General features: G+C 36.2%; 1 protein-coding gene across 1 annotated transcript in view; it reads right to left on the reverse strand.

The window, feature by feature from the left end:
* Positions 1-25,142, reverse strand: part of LOC145673241 (leucine-rich repeat-containing protein 40-like) — an 89,002-nt gene extending 63,860 nt beyond the window's left edge. The window contains exons 1-4 of the mRNA XM_081742748.1: positions 24,670-25,142; positions 17,810-18,003; positions 8,534-8,737; positions 1,205-1,328 (exon numbers count right to left, since the gene is read on the reverse strand). Coding sequence (XP_081598874.1) covers positions 1,205-1,328; positions 8,534-8,737; positions 17,810-18,003; positions 24,670-24,847 — 700 coding nt within the window. The 5' untranslated portion in view covers positions 24,848-25,142. The remainder of the gene's footprint in view (positions 1-1,204; positions 1,329-8,533; positions 8,738-17,809; positions 18,004-24,669) is intronic.
* Between the last annotated feature and the right edge of the window lie 1,220 nt (positions 25,143-26,362).

Below are 26,362 nucleotides of genomic sequence, written 5' to 3' on the forward strand. Positions count from 1 at the left end.
AATTGCTAAGTTATTTTAATTCAGTTCATTTAAAATTCCAGTGCTAGTTATCAACATACAAGCGATCATGTTAATATTGCTAATCATTATATTTACCTCATCCAATTAGGCTTTCTCTTAAATATTACTTTGTTTAATCAATATGGCTGTTATAGAATTTATTTAACTTTACTTATATAAAACTTTATATCTATATACAGGTCTAAGCTGCGCAATTTTGTTTCAAGCAAAAATAGCATACTACCGTATTTACCCAAATGCAGTACATTTTAAGAATAAAAACAAATTCGTGACAAAAAAATACTCATATTATGATCACAGTCTAGCCTTTTACCTTTGAAAAAAAACCTCTGAAGATACAATAAAGAGTGCAATTTAAACATTAAAAAGAGCTTTAAATTAAGTACGTTTTCCATTATAGAATATCTGTGTATGTAATATTTTATGTTGGATATTTTTTATTTTTCCATTAAAATAATCTCGAATACTTTTACTTATATTATATCCGTAGTCGTACTATGTATATTCAGGCTAATACGGTATTCTCCTTGTTTTTTCTTAATACATTCCGAATGTTTTGACAATTTTAATAGTCAAATTATTAAAAAGTCTCCACCATCCATAGGAATACAGGCATGAGACCTCGTTTTCATTTCATAAAGGAATCTAACAAACCAAAATAATCAATAAATAATGAATGTTGAGTTGAGTTGATTTTTTGTTTAACGTCCCTTTCAACGGAGAGGCTATGAGACGGGACCTACGGACTAAGGTGGAATCAACCACATGAGCTCCCACCGGGAATCGAACCCGGGTCTCCCACGACAAAGGCGCGTACGCAAACCGCTTAGCCACTACAATACAATGAAAACTCATATTAGAGACTATTCTTTATATGTTCTATTGTCCATAGCTTTAATTACTGTTTTTAATCACCCATTAAGACCCTTCTTAAAGGCAGCAATAATTAGACTATTACTAACTGAGTAATTCGGAATACAGTGAAAAAGAGCTTGATGAGTAAGTTGTAACTTACAATCGGCTCTTAACACATTAATGCAACATTTCTACCTTAAAGAAACGTTATCAATCTGAATTCGAAAATGTTAAAATAAATATTCTGATTTCCGAAAGAAATAAATCACAGTTCTAAGCCTATAAAAATTGTATTATAATATAAATGTATAAAAATAATAATACTAACCCCTTAGACTTCCAATATCTGCTGAAATTTCTTGAATTTTATTATGTGAAAGATCAAATCGGGTTAACCGTGTTAAAAAACCAACACCAAAAGGAAGTACAGTCAAACAATTGTGAGATAAATCCTGTAATATTAGATTACATACACATTTAACATTATTTCATAATCAAATGAATCACACCTTCAAGAATATGTACACAATGAAACAAAAACTTCAATGATATTGAATTATAAAGAAAGACAGTTACCAAGAATGTTAACGTTTCTATCTTGCACGCAATTAATTGACATGCATATCGTTAACACTTAACGAGGATTACTCAAAAAGTAATATTCAGTATCATCTAAGTGATGTCTTGAATTACTCGTTTCTTTGCTGACGTTTAGCACCCCTTTTCAGCAACGAGGCTACATGAGACATGTACCTATAGTTTAAGGTGGAATCTGGGCTACCGTAGCGATTTCAAGAGTTCAAATTTCAAGTATCCCACCAGGAATCACATCCAGGACTACAAGCACCAAAGGCGTGCACTACCTACTAGACCAGTGGGAAGGGTACTTGAACAACTCGTATTACAATCAATGAGTTGAAATTGAACCCTTGGTTTCAAACATATATCCATTTCAAAGGAAAACAAATTATTCTGAAATATTGCAGTATTTTGTGTGTTCTTACTTCCTCATACAGCGAGGACATGGCTACACCAAGATAATTAGATCTAGTACGGCAACCACACATGCACTAGTGTAGGCCGCAAAGTCACCAGCAAAAAGTTCATAGCCGGCATCCACATGATCTTCTGTCAATAGCTTTCGCTGTCCGGTGTACAACTTGATCTATCTAGACTATCTTGAAAAATAGTTCATGAAGGATACATTCAGTTATATGGGACATAAATATCATAATTAAAGAAAAAAAAAGGAACTGAGTGAAAAAAGTGCGGTATTACTTTCCGAGCATCCCTCGTATAATCAATAATATTGATATGAAAATTAAAGCTAGCGTAGGTTAACATGTGAAATTTTAATGTGCATAAATACATTGCAAGATAAGCCGCAGACCTCTGAATAAGCATACAATACAAATAGCGTATTATTAGAACTGCATACTACGTGTCTTCGCAGAATTGCTGTAAAACAGAGTACCATTAGTTCCTCCTAATAATAAATTAATCTAAGATGCATATCTACCCAACATATATCCAAACCTACTTTTGGTACAATCAGCGAAAAATTACAGCAGGTAACGAAATGTACGAATGTGTAATTAAAAGAAAAATAAAGTTTTTTTTTTTTGATCTGTAAGAATTAAAATGAAATACCTTAATAATCCTCAATTTGCAACCATTTAGTTTTCACTAAAATATGTTCATCTATCCAGTTGCACATATCTTCGGTAGTAAGATGTTTTCAGACGAAATCAAAGAAATTGGATAACCAAGCCCTAAATTTGAAACTGGGTGTCGTTAGCAAAGTGCTAGTTCCACAGCCACTGTTACTAGATTTTCTTAACTGGAGTTCACTACCTCCTCCTTTCAAGTAGCTTCCAAATTGTCCTCAAGATGCTGGCTAAACGCAACATTGCCCACTCCACTTGGTCTTTCCCAGTAGTCACCTAGCTCCACACTATTTAATTTCGGTAAGAGCAGACTAGTGTGTACAATGCATACACTTAAAATTGAACATTCCAACAAATAAATGAAAACAGGAAACTCACATCAAACAAATAAGATAAATGTACTATTTATGATATGATTTTGGTATTTTCAAAATAGCGTTGGAACATCCATTTGTTCAGTGAGCATCGTTCAGTTCTTAAATTGTCGACATCATAGATTTCATGAGAAAGTATTAAGCTCATTTCCTAAAGGCCATGTCTCCGGCAGATAATTCACTGAAACATATATGTGAAAGTGGTTAATCTGAAAATTCATATTAATTTGGAAAAGATCAACCAAAGGCGCGAAAACCGAATTTGGAATTAACATTGCTGTCTATGCGAAAAGTACAAAAATAGGCATAACTTTTATTTAAAACCATAGTATGTAGATTTTTATTATATATTTCAATAGTACTCAAGAAGACTTAAAAGAAGCATCCACTCGCTTTGGAGAAATGTACCATTGGCGAGTAACGTTCAATCAAAATATAAGTTCTGAACTTGAACCATTTTCAATATGACTTGAACTGTTGTCTGTGTAATAGAAACAAAAGAACGTAGTAATCACTACAATTTCTAATAACATCACCATTGGAAAACATTAGGACAATTTTCGTCCGGCTACTCCATTTAGACCAATCCTGCAAAGACGACCTTTCTGGTAGTGATCTACCGACAACACAGTTTCTAAATTTGTGTGTATCATGCACTCCTCTATTCGAAACATAAAACTAGAAGAAGTGTCTTCGTAAAGAATGTGCTTTTATGGGAAATTTATTCATGTACACACCAAGATTTTAAAAAAAATCAAGAACATTGTCTCTAAATAGTACATAGGAATGACTTTTTAAATAAATTAACGTAACAAAGCGATTTTGAATATATATTACTGAAAATTTTTCGTAAATATTGCACCTATTTTGTTTGTTCATGTTTTGTTTGAAATTATATGTTACCTCGGCAAGCGCTGAGTACAAGAAAAGAGAGAATGGAAGATATTTCTGTTTAAGGTATCAACTCAACGCTTACCTGTGAAATTGAGACCCACACTCCCACTTCACAGAAAACAGCCTGTGAAGCGCAAATTCGACATATACCTGGAAACTTTTCGCTACCCAGTGACAAAAAGAGTATTTTTATCCACAAGCTCAGTCTTCTTCGTCACAACAGACAACTTCTCATTTTGTCAATTATTATTTTTATCAAATTCTGAACTACATTTCAAAGATTAGGCTACCACGGGGAGCAATGACTAACACACTTGCGATCGATACTTGTTCTTCACGGTTCGATTCTAGATGTGAGCCCAAGGTTTCTGGACACTGACCTGAGGATCCTGAGAACAAGTGGTTGGAGTTGGTTGACTTTATAACATCCAAACGAACGTATATCACTTAACTAATCTGAATCGTTCATGACCTACTGCACCATAAATATCATTACATAAAGGTACATACACAAGCAACTACTCTTTTAATATAGATCTATGCAAGTACTACCTAAATTTCAATCAGCTTAAGTCAAATTCACGTAAGTTGCTGTGTGATATGCATACTATGTTTTTCATATAGTAACTACTTTCAACTTTCACAAATTACATACAAAGAAATATTATTACCCAATCTGTAGCCTGGCACGTTCATTCTTGCACAATATTCACAATCAACATGAAAAACATGCATGCGATCAAACAAACAAATTCATGCCCATACACATTATATTGTCACCAATACGTATGGAAAAGAAAATCGAAGGAACACACAAAAGAAAACTGAAAGAAAAATTAGTAACAGTTTACATAATGCTAAATAACAGCAAACAACATGGCAAACCAAATGAGACAACAGATCAATACAAGACACAAAGAAAAGTCATAATTCCCTGTAACGTTCATAAACCCAAAATAACACTGACATTCCACATCGAAATGTAAGATGAAACTTGCACATTCATATGCGAGGAGCATTCAAGAAGTTCGTCCCTTCGCTAAAATATCTGAGCGTGTTCTTATAACGTAAGACAGATTTCTGTATGAAGCTTTCCGTACGTAAGTTTCGTGCTGTAATCAAGTGTTAACTACGTCAAGTGAGCTTTGTGATAGATAAACATCGTATGCCTGGGTTTTCTCTGGTTCTTCCCTTTCCTCTCACTTCCTTCATTCATCTCATTATTACCGTCTCCCTTTGCCTTGGTGCATAATCGTGGAACAACAAACTAAAAGAAAAACCTATATCACTTTTCCTGGCAACATTACCGAAACTCCGGAAGACAATATACCACCGTGTCTAGCATTCCTCACTTGCCATTCTAACATTTGTTACTTCTTCCCTTCTCTGTCCAACATTGGTTGATTCGACTTTAGCGTACATTAGACGTTGGCCTATCCTCCGGGACCTTCCACTGGGAATCGAACCCGGGTCTTCCGCGTCAAAGACATGTACGCTACCCATATACCCAAGATATATATATATATATATGTATATACAGAATATCGCTATAGTGTTTATTTCTCCTTACTGTACTTTTGATAAAATAGGACCACAGTGGTGTACTCGGTAAAGAGGTCTATCTACCAACTAAGCAGCCCATATTCGATCCTAGTGGGAGCGGGAATTATCTTCTCAAATACGTCGTTCCAATACGGATCAGTAATTCACTTAGCATCTGTAAAATGAGCAGTAGGAAACCTGGAAGCAAACGTGACAAGAGCGTGGTGCTATATCATCTCATGCATGTGCCGCGTACAGTAAGTGTAAGGACCATCACTTAGACTGGGAGTTCAATTTGTACCGCTCCTTGACCTCATCCAATTATGCATTATGAAATCTATAAGTAAAAATAATGAATGTTCCCTTTTATTCGACTTCGATCAGAAATTTTGTTCTCAAATTATGACTGTTTTCGCATTTCCCAACAAATTTTCAACTAATTTTATCACCGAAAGGGTACATTTCTGCAGCCAGGGTGGTCTATACGTTTCGTTTGACTTTAGTATCAGAACTATTTTGGTATTTCCCAAACATTCTGAATATATATATACTAGCCTTCGGCTAGTTGAGGACTTCACCCAGATCCCCGCATTTGCTCGGGCTACGAACTCGCACCTCATATTTTAGCCTATCATTTGCTTCCGTTCTTCACACGGCCAGAATACCTTTATGGCATTATTCTCTAAGAAAAACTTAAATCTCTCTCTCCCTTAGACTACGCATTTCAAACTGAAATTATATAAAAGATAGTGAAAAACCTGTATCGACCCAAGTAGTACCCTTCAGAGATTCGGACATTTTAATATAAAATGCCACTCCTATCCTGTCCCAGGAGTGCCAATTTATATTGCAAAAATGAAACGAAATGAAATCTTTGAGTTTTACGTCCCACGGTTATGCCGATTAAACTAAAGGGGACGGTGATGATGAGAAATGAATGAAATGGTGGAATGAAGAAAGTGGGAGGAAACGGGAGAACCCCGACGAAACCCACGCACACGGTGTTTGTCCACCACAATGTTCACTTGGCGGGGGCTGGGACCGAACCCGGGACCCCAAACCAATTTATATTGCCACTCCTATCCTCCCCCTCCCTCTTCTTGGTGAATTTTCAAAAATACTTCCTTCATGGTACTTTACGTTATAAATCCTATGCCCGGTTGAAATTTTCAGTTTCTGGCCGCAGAAAGCAGCGTTTGCTTACATACTTTGCAGCCAAGAATACGTTAATGGCATTATTCTTTGCGGAAAATTAAAACTCTTTCACCTTAGAATATGCACTTCAATCAAAGTGAAATGATAAAAACTCATGTCATCCCAAGTGCTAACTACGTTCAAAAATTCGCTTCAAATCTTTCACACGTATTCCTGTGCCAATGAGACTGAACCTCGGTCATTTTTATATAGAGGAAAAAATTAGAAATTGCCCCCTTCTCTTGTTAAAAGCACAATTTTCGGAAACGCTGTGGCATATGCCCACTTGTTTTGAATAAGAAGTTTATATACAAAATTTCATATCCCTAATCTTTTTCTAAACTTAAGAGATTTCTAGATATGTCCATTATTATAACAATTCCAACCCCATCCTTTATTCTTCCTTTCTAAGGGAAACAAAAAAAAAAAAAAAAAAAAAAAAAAAAAAAAAAAAAAAAAACGCTGGATTAAGTCTCTTAATTATTTCAAACTAAAAGCCTAAATACCAATTTTTAGGTGTCTAACCTTAAGGGATTTCGAGATATGACCATCATAGTACAATAAATGTACCCCCACCCTTCTTTTCTTCCCTTCTAGAGGAAATATATATATATATATATAAAAAACGCTAGAACACGTGTTCAATTGTTTTAAATGACAAGTCTATATACCACATTTCATATTTCTAACCTTCAGGGATTTGGAGATATAGACGTGTTACTACAATAATTGCCACCCCTATTTTCCTCCCTTTTCCGTCGAATTTCCAAAATCCATTAATGGTATCCTACAAATTTATACTCAGTCCGAATTTCTAGCTTAATCTTCTGGCCTGAGTGTTAGTCAGTCACTCTGGAATATATATATATATATATATATATATATATATATATATGTGTGTGTGTGTGTGTGTGTGTGTGTCTGTTGGGGCCGCGGTAGCTCAGTAGTACAGTGCTCACGTTTGGCGTGTGGAGCCCCTGGTTCGATCCCTGTCCCGCCAAATGGGCTTTTGGTAGACAAACACCGTGTGAGTGGGTTTTCTTGAAGTTCTCCTGCTTCCTCACACTTCTTTCATTCTACTCCGTTTGAGTCTATGTCGTTTATATGTAATTAAAGTCGGTTGGCTGAAGCGTAATTACTTCCGGACTTGAAAAAAATCAGAATAACTCTAGCAAAGAAAAAAAAAACTACTTTCATAAAGTATAGTAGTGTCTTCTGTGAGGCTTAAAAATTATCCCTATTCTTTATTGTTCTGTGAATTCAACTCCCTTAGATCACTTTTGTTCTATTTCGCTCATTTCTAATTTGCACGACACCACTACTTACAGGCTATGGAATCTTGCCTCATCCTTCATATTTTTTGGTAATGGATCCTAGTGAATTATTCTTTGGTAACTGAAAAAGTCATTGCGTGGGAAACTTGCGACTACCTTGATCTACAACTTCGCACAACAAAGCTCCTACTTCTGCAGTTACTGTGTTCGACTTGTGTCTCGGTTTCACTTAGAAAAATAAGTAACTCTAGTAGTATTGAGGGTTCACATACAGGAGAAATAACTTTTAAGTTCAAAATTATTATCTGTCTACGATTTCATAGCCTTTTGTCCACAGGAAGGAACTTTATGAATGCTTTTCACAATGCCATTTTTAAGTTTTTCATCTCCTTTCATTTTTACAAATACTACATTGAATGTTACCTTTAAATTCTGTCTGTTTCCTTTAAGTATAAGATGAAAATCAACAATATCCAATTCACTTCAAAATATTGAATTGAACACATACTATAAACGCATTTAGTGTCATAGCTTAACTATTCTGGGCCTGAAAAAAACTTTTACACATATATGTAACATTTCATCTCTATATAACATTGGATTGGAAAATGATTTTTAAAGATTATAGTCTCGGTCTAAATTGAGGAAAGAAAAGACGAAAAATTGAAGGAATGAAATCTACAATTATCTGTTCAAGCTAAAAGATACTTACTAAGTATTCTAACATAATCAGATCTCCTATTACTTCAGATAGAGTTTCAAGTTGATTATGAGCAGCCGTAAGAGTGCGGAGTTCACATAATTTATACAAGGTTTCGGGGAAACATTTTAGTTGATTATAGTTGACATTTAGCTTCACCAATCTATTCAAACAGCCGATTTCATCGGGTAATGTCTCCAAACTGTTGTCTTGTAGCTAGAAAATAATAACAGTTATATGATCATACCAATTAGTGAAAAGAGAAAATAATATAAGGTAAGACTACCTTTAAATAATATAAATTTGAACATAGCTTATATGCAAACAAATGACATTTCGAAATAGAAAAAATCATGTCGACCACATGAAACACATATTCCAGAATAATAAAACACACTTGTTCCATCAAAGCACAGATGAATGAAATATCGACTACGCATTTCTGGAGAAAAACTGCATTTCATCCTCAGGCCAACAAGAATGCGCAAGATCAGTCTAGAGCAGCGTTTCTCAAACTCTTTTACGTGGCAACCACTTTTATTAGCCAGAACTTTCTACAGACCATTTAACCTTGTCTCCTTCGAAAGCAATTTATCATTTCTTTATTTTCAGCACATATCATTCTACCAATACATTGTATTTTTGAAACAGAATTAATTAAATTTTCCTTACAGAAGAAAATTTATATAAGATTTTTAAACGATTGAAGATTTTATAAAAGTAACTAAGAAAGTTCTGTCACTTTTTGTAGAGGTCTGTGTTCAACTGGCCCTCGCACCGTGAGTTGAATGCAAATAGAGATGAAGTAAAGGTCAGCTGTTGGCGTGAGTATATCCAACATACTGCCTGGTTGTGGCAGTTCAGTTACACCGTGAACTTGTGTAAGGACAGATGGAACATGGGACCCCGCAGAGCATCATAAGAGTGCGTATGCTGAACGAGTTCAAACTGGAGTCAAACGCCGCTGCAGCGGGGCGGAAGATATGCCAGGCCTTTGGTGAAAGTGTCGTGACTATCCGGACAGTGCAGCGGTGGTTTAACAAGTTTAAGAACGGTGTCGAAACACTCGAAGACGCACCACGTGCCGGAAGACCAACACATGTACAAAATGAAGATCTTCAGGCAGTGGCGGATAAAGCTTTGTCAGCGCCCTAGGCACAAACTTAATGTGCGCCCTTCTAAAAAGAAAAATAGTATTTGCAATATTTTAAGGCTAATATAAAATTAGTGAACATACTGAAATAAAAAGCGAAGGATAAAAATCAATAATAAAAGTAACAGGCCTAGTACAAACAGTTCATTTTATGTATGTGCTATACCTAGAATTATGTAATGTATTGAGAAATTAAATTCACCACTCAACAGTCATAAATGAAGCTGCTTCCGCCTCACTATGGTTGCTGCAAACTCGTTTATAAGTTCTTCGAAGTTGATGTGTCCATCAGTCAAGATGTCTGCTTCGATGTGGAGAATAGATAACTCGTTCAGTCTTTTATTACACATGGTTGAACGGAGTTAAGTCTTCAGTCTTTTAGAGTCGAAAAGGAACGTTCAGCTGAACAATTTGTTACAGCAGTACACAAAAATATTCTTAATACAATCTACACATTTGGAAACACAGACTGTAACTTTTCTTTCCGTATAAACGCTAACATTTCTGATGGTGAGTCACAGATTCCTCTGATTTTCAGAAGTCCCACAAAATGCATACATTCATTTGGAAATGTTGATTCTAGATCAGTTTTATATGCAGCCTGAAGGTTGGCTGCGCGTTCGGAAATGACACAAGAACTTTCCACAAACTTACTAAAAACCATTGAGTTGTCAGACATTATTTAATAGCTTTCGTTTCTTCTAAGTAATTCAACGTGCAATTTATCAAGAATAGAAAGAAACACCTCAACTTTAAAATTTTCTCTTCCTATTAGAACAACCTCATTGTCTTTTACTTCATCGGCTTGAATGTTACGTTTTCTAAACCTTTTATAATTACACTCGTAATCCATATCAGTTTTCTCAATGGATTTTTCTCATAAGAGTCGAACATGTCACGAAGAGAAGTTATAAAGTTTAGAAGTGATTCAAATAAATCATGTACTATTGTTAAATCTATGTTGACACATTGTAATTTCACTGTGACACTCTGGAATCTCTGCAGTATATCCTTCCAAAAAATGATCATGACAGTGATCGTGGTAACAGCCTGTTTGGTTGATTCAAGAAGGATAAGGCCTCATTTCGAACTAGTTTCTCAAAAGGATCATCGCTTACATGAGTAAGGGTCTGAATTGCACTATCCCAGTTTTCATATATGCATGTACAAGCCTCCTCTCGTGTTTTAGTGTTTTCTTCCTGGATACATGAAAGAAGCAAGTAAGTTCCAGAGTTTTGTTGAACTGGAAAAAAATGTAAATATTTTGAAGCATAGTGAAAAAAGAACATGCTTCCCTACAACTGCTTGCTGCACTACTTCCGACCAAATTCAAAGAATGAGCTGCGCAGGGCACATAATACGCTTTAGAATTTATTCCTTTAATTCTAGCCTGTAAACTTGTATATGTCCCCGACATATTACTGGCTTTGTCGTACGACTGATCTCTGCAGTTAGTAAGGTCAATAGAATGACTGGTCAAAATATCTATTACAGCTTTGGCTAGATTTTCAGACTTGTGACCTGGCTTTGATAGAAACGAAAAGAACTTTTCAACAGATTTATCCTCTTCATTCACATATCTTAACACAAAAGCTAACTGATCAGTATGCGAAATATCCGAAGTTGAATCAACTACTATAGAGAAATATTTGCTTTATTTTATGTCATTAATAATTTATTTTCTCACTCTATCAGCAAGCAGTTCAATAATTTCATCACAATTTGTAGAAGACAAGTAGCTTGTATGACTTTTCCCCAGATTTCCATCCGTTCAGTGTGTTCCGCAAGAAATGGATCAAACTCGGCAATAAGCTCTAAAGACATCATGTATTGCTCGTTGTGCAGAGAATTGAACTTTTCTTTGTGACCACGTAAGGAAAGCCCGCGACTTGTCAACTTCTTTACGACAGAAAAAAAAAAACTCATAAGACACTGACCCAGTACGTATCTTCTGTCTGAATATGTGATTGAAAATGGTTCTTCAAGGTCCAAACAGATTTCTGCCTTGTTAAGAGTGCCAACTCGCAGTTTGTGTATTCTTCAGAATTTTCGTGTGATGCTAGAATATTTGAAATGTTTTTCCAGTCTGAAATGCCGTGAGTTGCTATCTTTGTCTTGCCTTTGAACAACCTACATGATGCACAATAAACGGCGCCAATGCTACACGAATATACCAAATAGTTCCACAAAAACGATCCACCATTTACAAGTTTACGAAAAAAAGCACTCTCATTTAAAAATCTTTGCGACTTAGAAAAATCGTTTTCAGTATTCTGATTAATTCCACGCCTTAGAAGAATGTCAATTGTAGACTCATTCAGGCACAACTAGGCAGGATCGTCACTAACGAAATTTGCACTCTCATTGTCATAATCACTAACTGAGGAGACATTACTTTAAGTGCACTATCTTCCTCCACTAAACCACAATATTGTCAACATTTTTCATTTCACAGAGTTCACCCGATGTAACCGCTTCCACTTCAGTTGCTTCCGCTTCCTGAACTGCTTTCGGAAATCACTTGTTCAGGGTGTCTATCGGTCACGAAATCAGAAAACGGTCATGAAAGTCATGAAAAAGTCACGAAATTTCGCTTTTGGGTGACGAATTTTTTTTATCTTTACAAATATAAGTGCAGACCGGAAAATTTGGTCTATAAGACGTCAAAATTCACCACCAAAAATGTCTGTGGTCGGCTTTAGACGCTACCAAATCGCAAACAAAGTAGGCTTCTATCGCATGTATGAAAATTTGGCCTAATTCGCACCCAAATTCGCACCTGAGAATGTTACGAAATTTTATAGTTTGGTAAAGAAAAGGTCACGAAATTTCATTTTGAAATTTTAGTAGACACCCTGTTGTTCCTTTCGCCTAAAAATGTATACACTGCACTTTTTCTGTAAGGTTGCTTCTCTTTCATGTTTTTCGTTTGCAAGTTTACCATAAGCCGCCCCTCTTAATTTTGTTCGCTTCATGCTGCTGGATTAAAAAAAAACCAAATCGCAAACGCACTCACTAGCAACCAACTGAATGCACCAGAAAATACAGTAGGACAAAAACTAGTTGCATCGAATTAGGTATCTGCGTAATTATTTATGCAAAGCATAAATACTTGTCTGCGTATAACAGAAGTAGCTCCCAGTAGATTAATAGCACGGTTCAAAAACAACACTTTTGCAGCCCATGCGAAAGATGCACTGACTCATTTAACAGCAGCCTCAAACATGACCGATTATATTTTCTTTCGCTCTGTCTTTTTTAAGACTGACATTGTGCAGGAAATGCGACTGTGCGAGTTCCAAACAATCAGTCTTCTTTGTCGCCTGGCCACTGGTTTCCCAAGGGTGGTGAAAGATTAACGGCTTATTTAAAAACAAACCAGCAAGGTTGGGTGGGCGGCTTGCATTATTGTCATTCTAAGCGATAAAAGTCACAGCACGGGTTAAAAAACAAAGTGATTGACGCTTCAGTCCGAATCTGAAGAAGGCAGAGCAGACGAAACATTTCTCGATAACACATAAACACGATACACCAAGGTTTCTTTCATATGAAGCGAAAATGTTGCAAACTATTGATTTGAAACATTAGTTTCAAAGATCTAAATTGTTACTGTATACGTAAGACATTTCTTTTTATATTCTGGAGAAAAGATTTGCCGCCCCTAGGCACGTGCCTAGTGGGCCTATTTGGTAATCCGCCAATGTCTTCAGGCAGCAATTGAGGAGAACAGTGGCCAGACATGTGAGGAATTGGGACTACAATTCAGTGTGAGTGAAGAAACCATTCGGCAGCACTTCAACTTGGGAAGCACTACAAGTTGGGTCGATGGGTCCCACATGATTTGATTCCGGGGCAGAAGGCAACGCGAGCAGACACCTGTGTTTCTTTGCTGTCTCGTCTGAGGAAGGAGCCATTTCTGGACAGGGTGTTGATATGTGATAAGAAGTGGGTCCTGTACGTAGCTCCATGGCGCCGTCATCATTGGTTAGCATTCTATGAAGCGGTTCTAAAACAGTCGAAACCAGTACTGTACCAGAAGAATGTCCTCCTGTGTTTGGTGAATTGCTCGCAGCATCGTGCATCGGGAACTGCTACCAGCTGGTCAGAGCATCAATGCAACTGTACTGTCAGCAGATGAGCTTTGTTCAAGAAAAACTCCAAACTCTGGAGCCAGTACTTCTGAATCGCAAAGGGGTCCTATTGTTATAGGATAACTTTAAGCCCCACGTGGCTAGGATGACCTGGGACACTATTCTACGCCTTGGATGGAAAACGCTAATGCATCCACCATACTACCGGACATTGCACCGTCCGATTATCACCTGTTCAATTCCAGGGACAATCACCTTAGAGGATATCAGTTGAAATCCCTAGTAGAGGTGCAAAATAAACTTAATGCCTTCTTCGCTTCACGGCCCACCAAATTCTACCGCGATGGAATCCATGGCCTTCCAGAACGTTGGCAGAAGGTCGGCGATGCTGATGGGGACTATTTTTGATCTTCCAGGTACGTCTTAGGTGACATACCGATGTTCGAAGGTGGTGGGTGAAAAAGTAACAGAACTTCCTTGGTTACCTTTATATAATAATACATCTATATAAGCTATTAGAATCTGTATAGTATTTACCTTATTAATATACGTATTTCGCATGCTTATGTTGTCTTTCTGGGTAGAGAAGACAATGAATAGAAACAGAAAAACAGGTAAATAATGATTTTGTTAGTACGAAAAAAAGTTCAAAACTTAAGAGACTATAAACACATCTCTTTACGCTCTCTCCAATCGCACATCAACGTCCGAAACATCTCTTAAAACTATGCACACCATGTATATCAACTATACGCTCGACGAGCCTAGCCTTATTTACACATTCAAGTATATTATCGGTGTGATCTGCAGCTATTGTGGAAGTTCAACGTTGGGTAACTTTCTAAATTTATCTATTTATTCATCTCTCTTTGCGCTAGATGTTTGTGTCAAAACTTTGTTTTCTAAAACCCTCAGTTTCTGTTCTTTTTGCTCACCAGCGACAAACTTTGACGTCCATGAACATATTCGATGGACGATGGATTCTAAACATTTATATCTGAATTTCTTCGATATTAGCATCGGTTTTGTACGAAACAGTAACACACGTTTTCCGCTATTAATCTATTATATTTTCCTCTTCTCTTCTGTTAAGCATTATATCTATGTACTTAGAGCCGCGGTGGCAACAAATACTTGCCTACCAACTGGAAAGCCTCAATTCTCTTCCTGATGGGGTGGGCGGCTCAAAAGTCCACCAACCTCTGTAAAATGGGTACTGGGTAAAACTGGAAATAAAGGCAAGCTGTGCGTGGTTCTGAGTGCATCATATCGTGTAATGAAGTCACGAAAGTATGAAGCCTTATATCCATCCAACCCATGGCCCTCCTATAGCTCGTCCCAGATTGCAGGCGCCATTTACCTTTATCTGTACTTAAGTGCTTAAATTTATTCACCTACTACTGGTTACAGTAGACCTCGCTTAATGGAACCACAGATTAATTGGACCTGCCGAATAACATAGCCAAAATTCATAGTCCTATAAACGGAATGTATACCGGTTAATAAGGCAAAAATTTGTGGTATCAACAGAGTCCTACGCCAAAAACGGTGGGATGTCCTGAAATTCAGCTCATTTGGAGGCGAGATAGTGTAATGAGAAATGGCCTATACCGTGAGGGTATATCTTGTATAATAATCTGTGCGCCTGCCAATTGCACCGGATTCAAATTCTGATCGTTGCTCGGAACACACGTTAATTGTAGGACATGTCCTATACAACCTTGATGTTGCATAAGGACGTAAATTCCAGAAACTCCACATGATCCTATAAAACAGAATGCACTCTATAATAATCCCCTGGAGATTGTCCAAGGGTTAATTTACCATATAACTGTAAATAAAATTTGTATCTTAAAACATTCAACAGACAAACTCTGCGTACGCATTCGATGCCGTCCTCACCGCTTCCTCGGTGCATCTGAAAATAACTTGTTCTTATGAAAAAATTCTTTGTCCGTCTATGGAAGACAACAAAACTAGGTGATTCATTCTTTCTATTAACCAATTCTTATTACACAGCAAATACTTCTTGATTGTTTAAATGTTTCTGAAGATTAAAATATCATCAGTTTACTGAATGATTTGCAGTTCAAGATCGTCTATTGAGTGTTTGGTATTAGTGATAGAAAATCAGGTCGTCTAAAAAGTATTAAGGCTTTTGCACACGAGATTGTGTTAGCGGTCCAAATCTCATGGTAAGGGTCGCAGTGGGTCAAACCTAACGTCATTTGACAACTGGCAATTGGCGGATGGTGTCGCGTAGTAGTCACGAGAGATAAAATAATCCTATGTATTGGATACTCACATCTCATGCATTCCAATTTAGAACGTGGTGCTAACCGTCTAACCTTCCGTATTGCGAAGACTGAGTATTCGGCACATTTTTGTAGGATGCTCAGAATACTCAGGCCTCCGAGAAGATTTAGGAATGTCTGTAAATTTTAGTTCTTTAGTGACAGTATTCTTCCTTTTGTTCGTGAAACTGGGATAGTTAACGTGTTCTGGGGTTTTCTTATTCGACTTTCCGTGTTATGTGTTATTAATATTGCTCTTCGTTGAATTATTTTCTTTTTATATATTTTATATTTTGTTTTTCTAGTCTTCTTACGACCTCTGTTTTACTTTTCCATAGCTTTATCTATTCTAAGTCTTATTTTCCAGTACTTTGATTTGAACTACACTTTTTAAAGAAGTTTTTTTTTTGTTGAATTTTTAATGTGCAGCTTGTGTCAACTATTGGCCTTATTGTGACGGGAACAAAGTAGTCCCACTGCTCACGCCCCCTCCTTGTGTATGTGTGCTTTCGGTCTCATCAGTACAGAGGACTTACATTACTAACACTTTTATTATTATTATTTCAAATAAAAATTTGTTTAACAATTAAAACATACATATATTACAGTATATGAATTAAAAACAATTAACGCTATTATGTTCTAAAATTCAATCATAACTGGCATCCAGCTTCTTCACATCTTTAACCTTTGTCCGAGCAAGATATTTTTGTAACGTAGACGGGCAACCGGAGCCTGTCAGGCCCAGTATTTTAAGTGCAGAACACGCAAAATTCAATGCCTATTGTTGCACACTGTTTCGACTAATCTAGAATATATATATATAATTCAAGATAGATTTATTTTAATTTTTTAATTTACAATGTGAAATTTAATCCTTATCCGGCAAGACATTTTTGTAACGTAATCGGGCAACCGGGGTCTGTCAGGCCTAATATTTTAAGTGCAGAACACGCAAAATTCAATGCCTATTGTCACATACTGTTCCGACTAATCTAGAATATATATTTTTTGTACGTGTTCAATATATAATTATGTGATCATTTGATCTTATATTTCACAGGAATTGCATTAAAATTATACGGGATCTCCTAGGGTCCGTTACGTCAGAAAAAAGTTTCCAATTTTTAAAAAAAAGAAAAAACCTATTAGCCTTACCAACTCGATATATTCATGATTTTAACTTCGATTAAGGATAGAATAATTCAGATTTTTATGACATCGAACTATGTATGGTTATTGAGAAATTCGAGAAAAATGAAGTTACTGAGCTGGGAGGCCCCGGTTGCCCGGATAAGGATTAAACAATCACACTTTCCTCTAGATAAAAATATAGATATTCTACTACAAAAAATTGTCTCATAAAAACAATTTTTGTTCGTACAAACTGCAGACTGCGTGACTGTTATCCCATCCTTTATGCTTTTACAGATAGATAACTGCGATAATTATTTCAAAATTCGTGAAAATACTACTCGAACTTCAAGAAAGCGAAAACCCCTTGAACTTTATAACGTATTTTTAAAAAATGCCGCGTTTAAGAAAAAGGATTCCCAGAAAAGAAAGGAATCCACACCCATTCAGAATACGTGATCAATTGATATAGTTGCAAAACAACAAAAGTGAAAATCGTAACTTACAAGAATTCCAAGCATTCTTGTTAAATTAAACGCACAAAAACTAAGTTCTAGGGTTTCCAGGTTTTCCAGGTTCAACAAAGTTGTAACTCTCTCTGGTGCATTATACTTACATTCAATGTAGTAAGGGTTTCCAGTTTCTGAATCTTTGGAGAAAGAGTTTTCAAGCGATTTGAGCTCAAATCAAGTACTGTCAACGGTTCCTGCTCCCACCAGCGATCCGCTTCAGCTTCATTATCGAATCTTAAGTCTAACATTCGGGTTTCAACTTCATTCATTTCATCCAGGTGCCATACTTTCTCTGGAACTGAAATATGATATACTCTAATAGACAGCAATATATAACAGAACTAAAGTACAATATAAGTTAGCTCCCTTACTTATACAAGGAATTGGTCAAATCACATCTAATTACATGTTTATTGTCCTAAAATTTTAAAATCTTTGGAGTGAGTGAAATTATTGGGGTAACTAAAAATATCGATTACATGATTTTGTTCAAGAAATACAAACCAAAAAGGCAGAAGGGATTAAAACGATTATAATCTATCTAAATGGTTTCTGTACGAAAGGTTTCTCACCTTTCTGAAAAATTATATAATTGACTTTTATAGTGTCAAGTAATACCAAAAACGGCTAGTCATATTTTCTTTTGGATCACAGGTTATACACTTAGATGAAAAAATTTCGGAAATATCGCGCAATGGAACAGTGTATCAAACTTTACTGGTTTATTTTTTAGTACCCAACTAACTAAGCCATCTGTGATGATCAAAATACCAATTTTATTCGATTTAATGAAGCAGGTTAAGAATCACTGTGTAGTGATGTAGCAGGAGAAAACGGAAACCAAAGTGACTGAAGTGGACAAGTACCGAAAGGTCTTAGTATTAACGAAAGTCATGGAAGTTGTATGACTGAAGCCACGTTACTTGATAGAACGAGTGGACCTTTACCCTCTTCCCCAACTAGACGCACACTTGTATGGCAAACATTAAAGCAAATGTCTGATATGGACTGTCTTCAGCTAACTGTCAGGCATGGCGGCAGCTATATTATGCTCTGGGGTACTATCATGGTAGTCGTTAGCTATTTTTTACATTGCATGATCGAAACATTGCAGAAGCATATCAGACAACTTAGGATTATCACGTCTATCCAATAGCGCAAGTGTTATTTGCGTACAGCGATGCCATAATTAAGGACGATATTCCTAGGTGAAGAAGCTCGACAACTTCCTTGGCCCACTTATTTACAGACTCTAACATCATCGAACAGCTGTGGGGTATTTCCGAAAAGTTTGGAGTCGATTTTCACTACAATCGTCTCTACTTGTTCATTTTTTTTTTCTGTTTCCTTGTATCCTTACGCAACACGAGATTATTAAGAACAGGGGCTACTTATTATGATAGTAATGTTATTGTTATTTCAGGGCTCATAGTGGTCTGGTCTCTTCTAAATAGTTAAAAAGTGACCAAAATCTCATCAAAAAGTAACTTTAAACTTTGATGCAAAACTTGGGCATACATTGAATTTTATTTATTTTATTTTATTTTAGCCAACCAAAATAAAGCCGGCTGGATCATAGCTGAAATACGTAATGTTTTAACATGTTAAGATTAAAATTTACTTAAGTCTGTCAGCTAATAAAAAAAAAATTGGATTACTTGCGTTTAGAGGTTCATTATTAATTACATACTTTGTACAATTTTGTATCTTAATAGGGATTTCAAACCCACCTTGAGAGCATAAGCATCTACCAACCACCCACTGTGCTTTAGAAAGAATAAAGGGTGAAGTGAGAATAAAGTGAACTGGTTCACATATGGCAGCATAGCTGCACATGACAGCAAATACTGAAGTTTTCAGAAGAGTAATAAGTAACAAGTTTCTGCCTTTTTCCATTTATTTTTATAATATTTTTCTTAGAAAACTCCCGATGCAAAACATAAATCGCACGAAAAAATGACTTTACCCATCTCCCCAAAAAAGTTACTTTTAGTGACAAATTTTTTTAAAAAAGGTAATTTTTAGTGAACAAGTTGAAAAAAGTAACTTTTAGTTTAAAAAGTGATTCGCTATGAGCCCTGTTATTTAGTACGTGTTGGTGGGTTAGGGGACCTGCCCTCCCCCTCCTTCTCTCAACGTCTAAAATATTAATTTTATAGTAAGTTTTATTTTGTCATTGATGTCTACTATTTCACTTACTCCTCCTCCTTTTTCAGCGTGTTTTGACGTTGAGTGGCTGCACACTCGAAAGAATAACTTTTTAGTAGTTTGTCTTTTGTGTTAAAAGAAATTCAATATAAATATTATTTTTGATGTTTACTCATTGATTTGTGTTGTTTCCCCTCACTCCACTTGGAATGCTTTTATTCCAAGTTAACAGGCACCTCGAAATAGTGATTTGGTGGTGTTGGTACTTTTCTATAGTGATTCATGGTTTTAAAGCATTGTGATTGGTTTGTGGCGGAATGTTGTTATCCAATATGTCTATGTTCTCTGAGTGCCGTGGCAGTTGAGAGTTTGGTCACGGGATACGCTTAGCATGCGGTTTTTCTTTTAGCTACTGTTTGTCGGAGATTCATGTTATAATTTCATGATCATTTCTTGATATCCTACCATTTTACTTTTTAATGTGCATGAGTTGAAATTGGTTATATGGATATTTAAAAAGTGTTACCGTACTTTAATTGTATTTTTGGGAGATCGATGAAAATGAAAGTAGGAAGAACTACGTCAAACTTGTGTTATAATCTTTTGTATTGCGCTATTTGGAATCAATATTTTCTGTTTTAGATTTCTTTCCTTTCTACTCTTAACTTTGGCGATTTTCTTTTAGAAATATAATTAAACCATCACTGTTTCTCTATTCAGATAACTGTTCGAAATTTTATCTATTTTAGGAGGATACTAACTAACGAACTCTCCCCTTCAAAAAAAAAGGGGGAAGGAGGAGGCAGCCAGAACTTGTATGAAGGTAATATTATTGCAAAAAGCTAAAAGCGCTGAAAAAAAAAAAAAAAAAAAAAAAGGAAGTTACTGTATTTTCTACCTTCCATCATATTTCAGACAAAAATCCCTCACACAAAGCTGCCAGACTGACATATTTCGGGTATAGATAGATCATTTACTCCATTCACCAAAATCATTCTCAAAGACAGACGGAACAAAGCGGTTTTACAAACCAGTTAGACTTCTTTTTGATAGGGCTGTCACTTAAGCAACAATGTAGCAACTGTATAAAGTTGTGGTCCAGTCAATATGCTCTGAATGGCTGCTCACCGACTTCAAGAGTGACTGCATGCGTTGCTGATTAGGAAGCAGACTGGGTTGGGTACCTTCGTGGTAAAACCGGGACAAAATCCGGCTTCGATTCTCGGACCAGTCGTCCATTTCTTCACCTGGGTCTAGTTCGTTAGATGTTATTTTGAGGTGTACTGTTATGAAAGTAGTTTGGTGACGTTGTTAAATTAAAAATCGTTAAACATGGTCAAATATTTATTATAATAGTAATGTTATTGTTCTTCAGTCTGTGATGGTAAGTTAGGGCGTTTACCTCCCCTCAATATCTAAACTACTTAATTCATATTAAGTCTTATTTTGTCACCAATGTCTACTGTTTCACTTGCTGCCCCTATTTTACGGGAATGTTTGTTGTTCAGTGAGAGTAAGATTTTACTAGTTTGCCCTTGTCACTTTGTTCGCGTTAGAAGAAATTCAATATAAAGGTTAGTTTTCGTGTTCTATTCATTGGCTTGTATTATTTCCGTCATTCCACAGAGAATGTTTTGATCTGAAGTTAATACGTATTTCAAGATAGTGTGTTCTGTCTTGGTTGAGAATGAACTGTTAGCACATTGTTGTAGTGATTCATGGATTTAAGCACTGATTGGCTGGTGTTGTAATATTGTTGTACGATGTGTATTACGTGTTACCTGTGTGGTGGTTGTAAAAGCTCGTCGGTCATGGGATGCAGTTAGCATGTAGTTTTTCTTTTTAGTGTGTGTCCAAGGTGTAATTTTTTTTCACGAATATATTGTTTCATTCACAGCATGTATCAGTTGCAATTGGTTACTTGAATACTGAAATAGTGACTTTTAAATTGTATTTTTTGCTTTGTGATCGATGAAAATGAAAGTAGAAAGAATTACGTTATTGCCATGTTACAACTTCAATTGCACTACTTGGAAATACGTCATTTTTTTTATTATTATTATTATTATTTCTTCTTTCCTTTCTACTTTTAATTTTGTAGATCCTCTGATAGAAATGTAAATAAATCATCATTGTTTCACTGTTCAAATACGCGTGTGGAACATTATTTATCTTAGCGGGACACCAGATAACGAACTTCACCCTCTCACTCTGTGCATACTTCGACAAAAATAGTTTTTGGATAGATTTGGACTAACATTCACAAGCAAAAAAAAACTATAAGAGATGTGGGCTTATATACAGCTTAGCATGGGATGATAGCCCTCCCCACTGGTCTAGTGCACGCGTGGTTCCAGGTTCAATTTCTGATAGGAAAGAATAAAAATCGCAACACATTATGATGGTTCGGACTCCACATTCGTAAGTCTTTACTTTGGTCATTTCATTCATTTTTTCGATTCAGTGATTTGATCTTTCGGTTCCGGTTTTGAGAACTACCTATTCCGCTAACTTGATTGCTGGTATGAAGTCATGTGGTACGTGATGTTGTGCTGTTAGTGTTTTTTTGTTTGAACTGGGAATTATGGATATGGTGTGACGTCATCTTCTGTCACCGTCTTCAATGTTTCACGTGGTTAGTTGTAGCTGGAGGTGGTTTGTTTCTAATCTCTCATTGTTGCGCCGCGATATAGTTTGTTTTCTTTCTTTTTAATGAAGGAGTGATAAGAAACCGAAATTTTTTATAGGCTGTCGAAATTACTGAGAAATAGTGATATCGAAGCTTATAGATTTTGTTTTCCTGTGAAATTATTGTACCTTAAAACGGAGTTGCAGTGTGTGTGTTAAAAAGAGCACAAGCTATTGAGTTCGACATAATGTGCTAAAAGTGTAGTTTGTATGTTAACGTGAGAATTTTTGTTACATATCTGATTTGCAGGTACGAAGTATAAGAATATTGTTTATGAATGTTCATTTGGCTCTGTTTTAAGCACGGATTGCTGGAAAGTTTACCTGTCGGTACCCAGTGGAAGCATTAGACTGTGAACCATTCTTATAACGTTGTAGACCTTTTAAGTGGGGCATATACGCAAAGTATTGAGAATCTTTGGTGACATTTGAAGAGGTGTTTGAGCTGCATGCGTGGGTGAAAAGGGACGATGTTGCAGTTTGGATATTATTTATGGAATAGGAAATTTTGTTCCGGTTATGATAGCATTGGGCCAAAGTATTATTTATGAGGCATACTGTGGAATTGTATACGCAGCAATGAAATATCAGGTATTTACTTTTTATTATTTTTTCCGAAGTTGTAAAATATATATTTGGTTTCGTTTGCTGTTGTTTCATTTCAAGTAGCAATATAGTTCTGTGAATTTTCCACTGCACGTTAATTGCAGTTTTTTAAACTGTAATGGGGTTAGGAGGGCATGCTCCCCTCATGTGTATAATTTATTTTCCATTTTTAAGAGGGGGGTTTGAAGGGCTTTCCCCCCATCATGTGCTTTTTTTATTATGAAAGTATGGTGTTTCTTGCTGCAGTTTCATGTATTATTTAATACGTAATGTATTTCAAGTTTTCTTACATTTAGAACTGATACGATACGAAGTTCGCTTAGTTTTATATGTATTAATACTTGAAATATGAATTGTTGTAGATAATAGTAGAATCATTACAGTCGGAACCACCATGACTTCTAATCGATTCGATTCGTAAGGAACTGGTTCCTGGTGATATTTAACAAACTGTTCCGAGGAACTAGTTCTTTGTGCATCGGTTCATTGAACGATTCAATTGAATGAAATTGACAAAGTAAAGACTTGTCCTCCATATCTAATATAGACCAAACTCACTGCTTAAAAGGGACGCTAAACCTAAAAAAACTTCAACTAATATAAGATCCGAATCTCGTTAGAAAATTAAATCTTTTCAGTTTTACATCCCACGGATATGCTGGCTACGCTAAAGAAGACGATCATGACATGGTTGAATGAAGAAAGTGGGAAGAAGGGCTTGTGTATAACTCGCTCCCCCCAGTTCTTTGTCACGGGAACTGGAAGAGTCACTACTACTACTACTACTTATATCGAGAACAAAACCCAACCAATCCCTGCGGGGCTTCTAACCCGTTCCTACTACTACTACTACTTATACTAAAGCTTCCTTACCGCAAGATTTACATCTTATACCTTTATAACATGCGATTCCGATTTGAACTAGTATGAATCGTTAGAATCACTACGATTCGTTAAAAATCACTGGGGGGAGCTGGCTACACTCAATCCGGGAGGAGAACCCCGAAAAAACCAACGCACATAATATTCGTCTACCACAGTTCACTTGGCATGAGCAAGGATCGAACCAGGGACTCCACGCACCTGATGTGAACGCTCTGACAATGAGCCACCGCGGCCCCTAACCGAATCTCGTTAGCTCCCATCTGGAATCGAACATGGATCTACACATAAAAAGGCATCTACCGTAACCTGATATCCAAGATAAAGTTCAAACCAGGTATTTTCGGGACCGTACTCACTTTTGGCGCATGGGGTTCGGGTTCGCAGCAGCTCGAGTAAAGTGTAATTTATGGTAGATAAATACCATATGTACGGATTTTACCGTCTCCTTACTTTCTTCATTCAACCATTCCGTTCATTAAGACCATCGCCGTCTACGGAACCTGCGAAAACAACATTTTAATCCTCGTGTAAAATTTTACTAAATGACCTACATACGAAGAAAATTTTTCACTATACGAAAGAAAACTTTTGATTTCCAAAAGCATCTATAAATCCATTCTATTACACTAAAACTTACCTGCAGCCAATCCTTTGCCAGATAAAATTAATTGACCGCTTCGTTTCGCTTGTTTTAATATATGTGGCGTTAAAATTTTCGAGTCTGTTTGCTGATTCTGTTCAAAGAAAACAGGATTAGCAGCAGCTTTAAGCTTCGCCCTTGCTTGCATCCGTGCCTCTCTTACACTCTTGGACATTTTGCTTAATATTTACACTTACTTTACGTTTCTATCACTGCAAACATTTACCAAATGGATTCCAAATAGAAATCGTTACTACGCATCATTTCCTTCTTACGAGATATTATAACAGAGTTCCACAAAATGAAGCGAGCAAAGCCCACAAACTCCTTCCCTGTTTTCTTATCGCTATTTCTGTTCAATAATAAGTTAAATCATTTGAATTGAATACTGTTATGCGAAATATATATTCCCCGCCGTTTTTTTAGCATTCACACGAGTAAAGGTATGAACTAGCATAATATAGCAGACGATGGGGAAGATTGCCAGATCCAGAAATAGGCGAATTTCAATAAGCAATATCTCTTTCATGGTAGTATGAAAATTCGGTGCAGACTTCGCTAAGGAGTCTCTTGAGTATCCCACGAACTCCTCATGAAGTTAGGAATATAAAACTCAATATATAAACTCTTCATCAAAAGTAAACAGACACGTATTCTAGAGTCAGTGCAGTTTTACTATGCGGATCCACAGAATGTAAAATATACAGAAAAAGGGTTAACTTTACAACGCACGCTCCAGCAGGTATACTCACTCAGAAACGAGAAATTACACACTAATAATTTTATGAAATGGATCAAAACTTACTTAACTTTAAGCTAACCCGTTCATAACACCTACCCTACTTATTTATATCTTACTCTATTCTACCCTACCGTACTCTACTATACTTTTTAAAAGGGTCCTACTTATCGATGCGCAGCTGGAGCGTGTCTTGTAAGTTTACCCCAGAAAAACTAAGGAAAGTCTTTACTTTGCCCATTTTAGGTCGAGAACATAACCCAACAAAGCTCTGATGGGCTTCTAAATCGTTCCTACTAGGGATGGCCACATTTTTTCGAAAAATGGCTTTTTCGAAAACGAATTTTTTTTCGGAAAACGAAAAACGAATTTTTTTTCGAAAAACAAAAAGAAATCGAAACAGAACAAAGTTTGGAGATGGAACACGAAGGGACGAAACGAAACTGAAGAGAAATTTGAAGTTGCGAAAGAGCAACATTTCTTTCCCTGCCTGGTTTGATTGAAGATATAAACAAAAGAAAAGAAACGCATCATTACATACAGATAAGCTTTACTCCTGGACTGAAATTGAATAGTACCGGTAATTAATAACATGGACGGGGCATGCACATCCACAGTACATTAGTGTTACATACTATGATCATGGTATGATTTATTTCAAATAAATAGGTAATACATATCCTGGTCCTCTATTACCATATCAAATTATTAAATTTGACAATTTTCAAAAATTAAAGAGGATGATCCTATGTGTGATTGGGCCAAGATATGTGTGATTGCGAAAATCAAGAAGGCGATGACTGCTATAATGTCATATCACATTATTAGATTATGTGACATCCCTTAGTCATTCAGTCGAGTGAGCAAAAAAGCAGCACGTAGCAAAAAACGAGATAAGAAAACGCCCTTGTGTAACAATTAACGGCAAAACGTTGAATTACGTCTTGGATA

The sequence above is a fragment of the Thermobia domestica genome, chromosome 16 (genome assembly GCF_964235325.1).
Source record: "Thermobia domestica chromosome 16, izTheDome1.hap1.1, whole genome shotgun sequence".
NCBI classification, from domain to species: Eukaryota; Metazoa; Arthropoda; class Insecta; order Zygentoma; family Lepismatidae; genus Thermobia; species Thermobia domestica.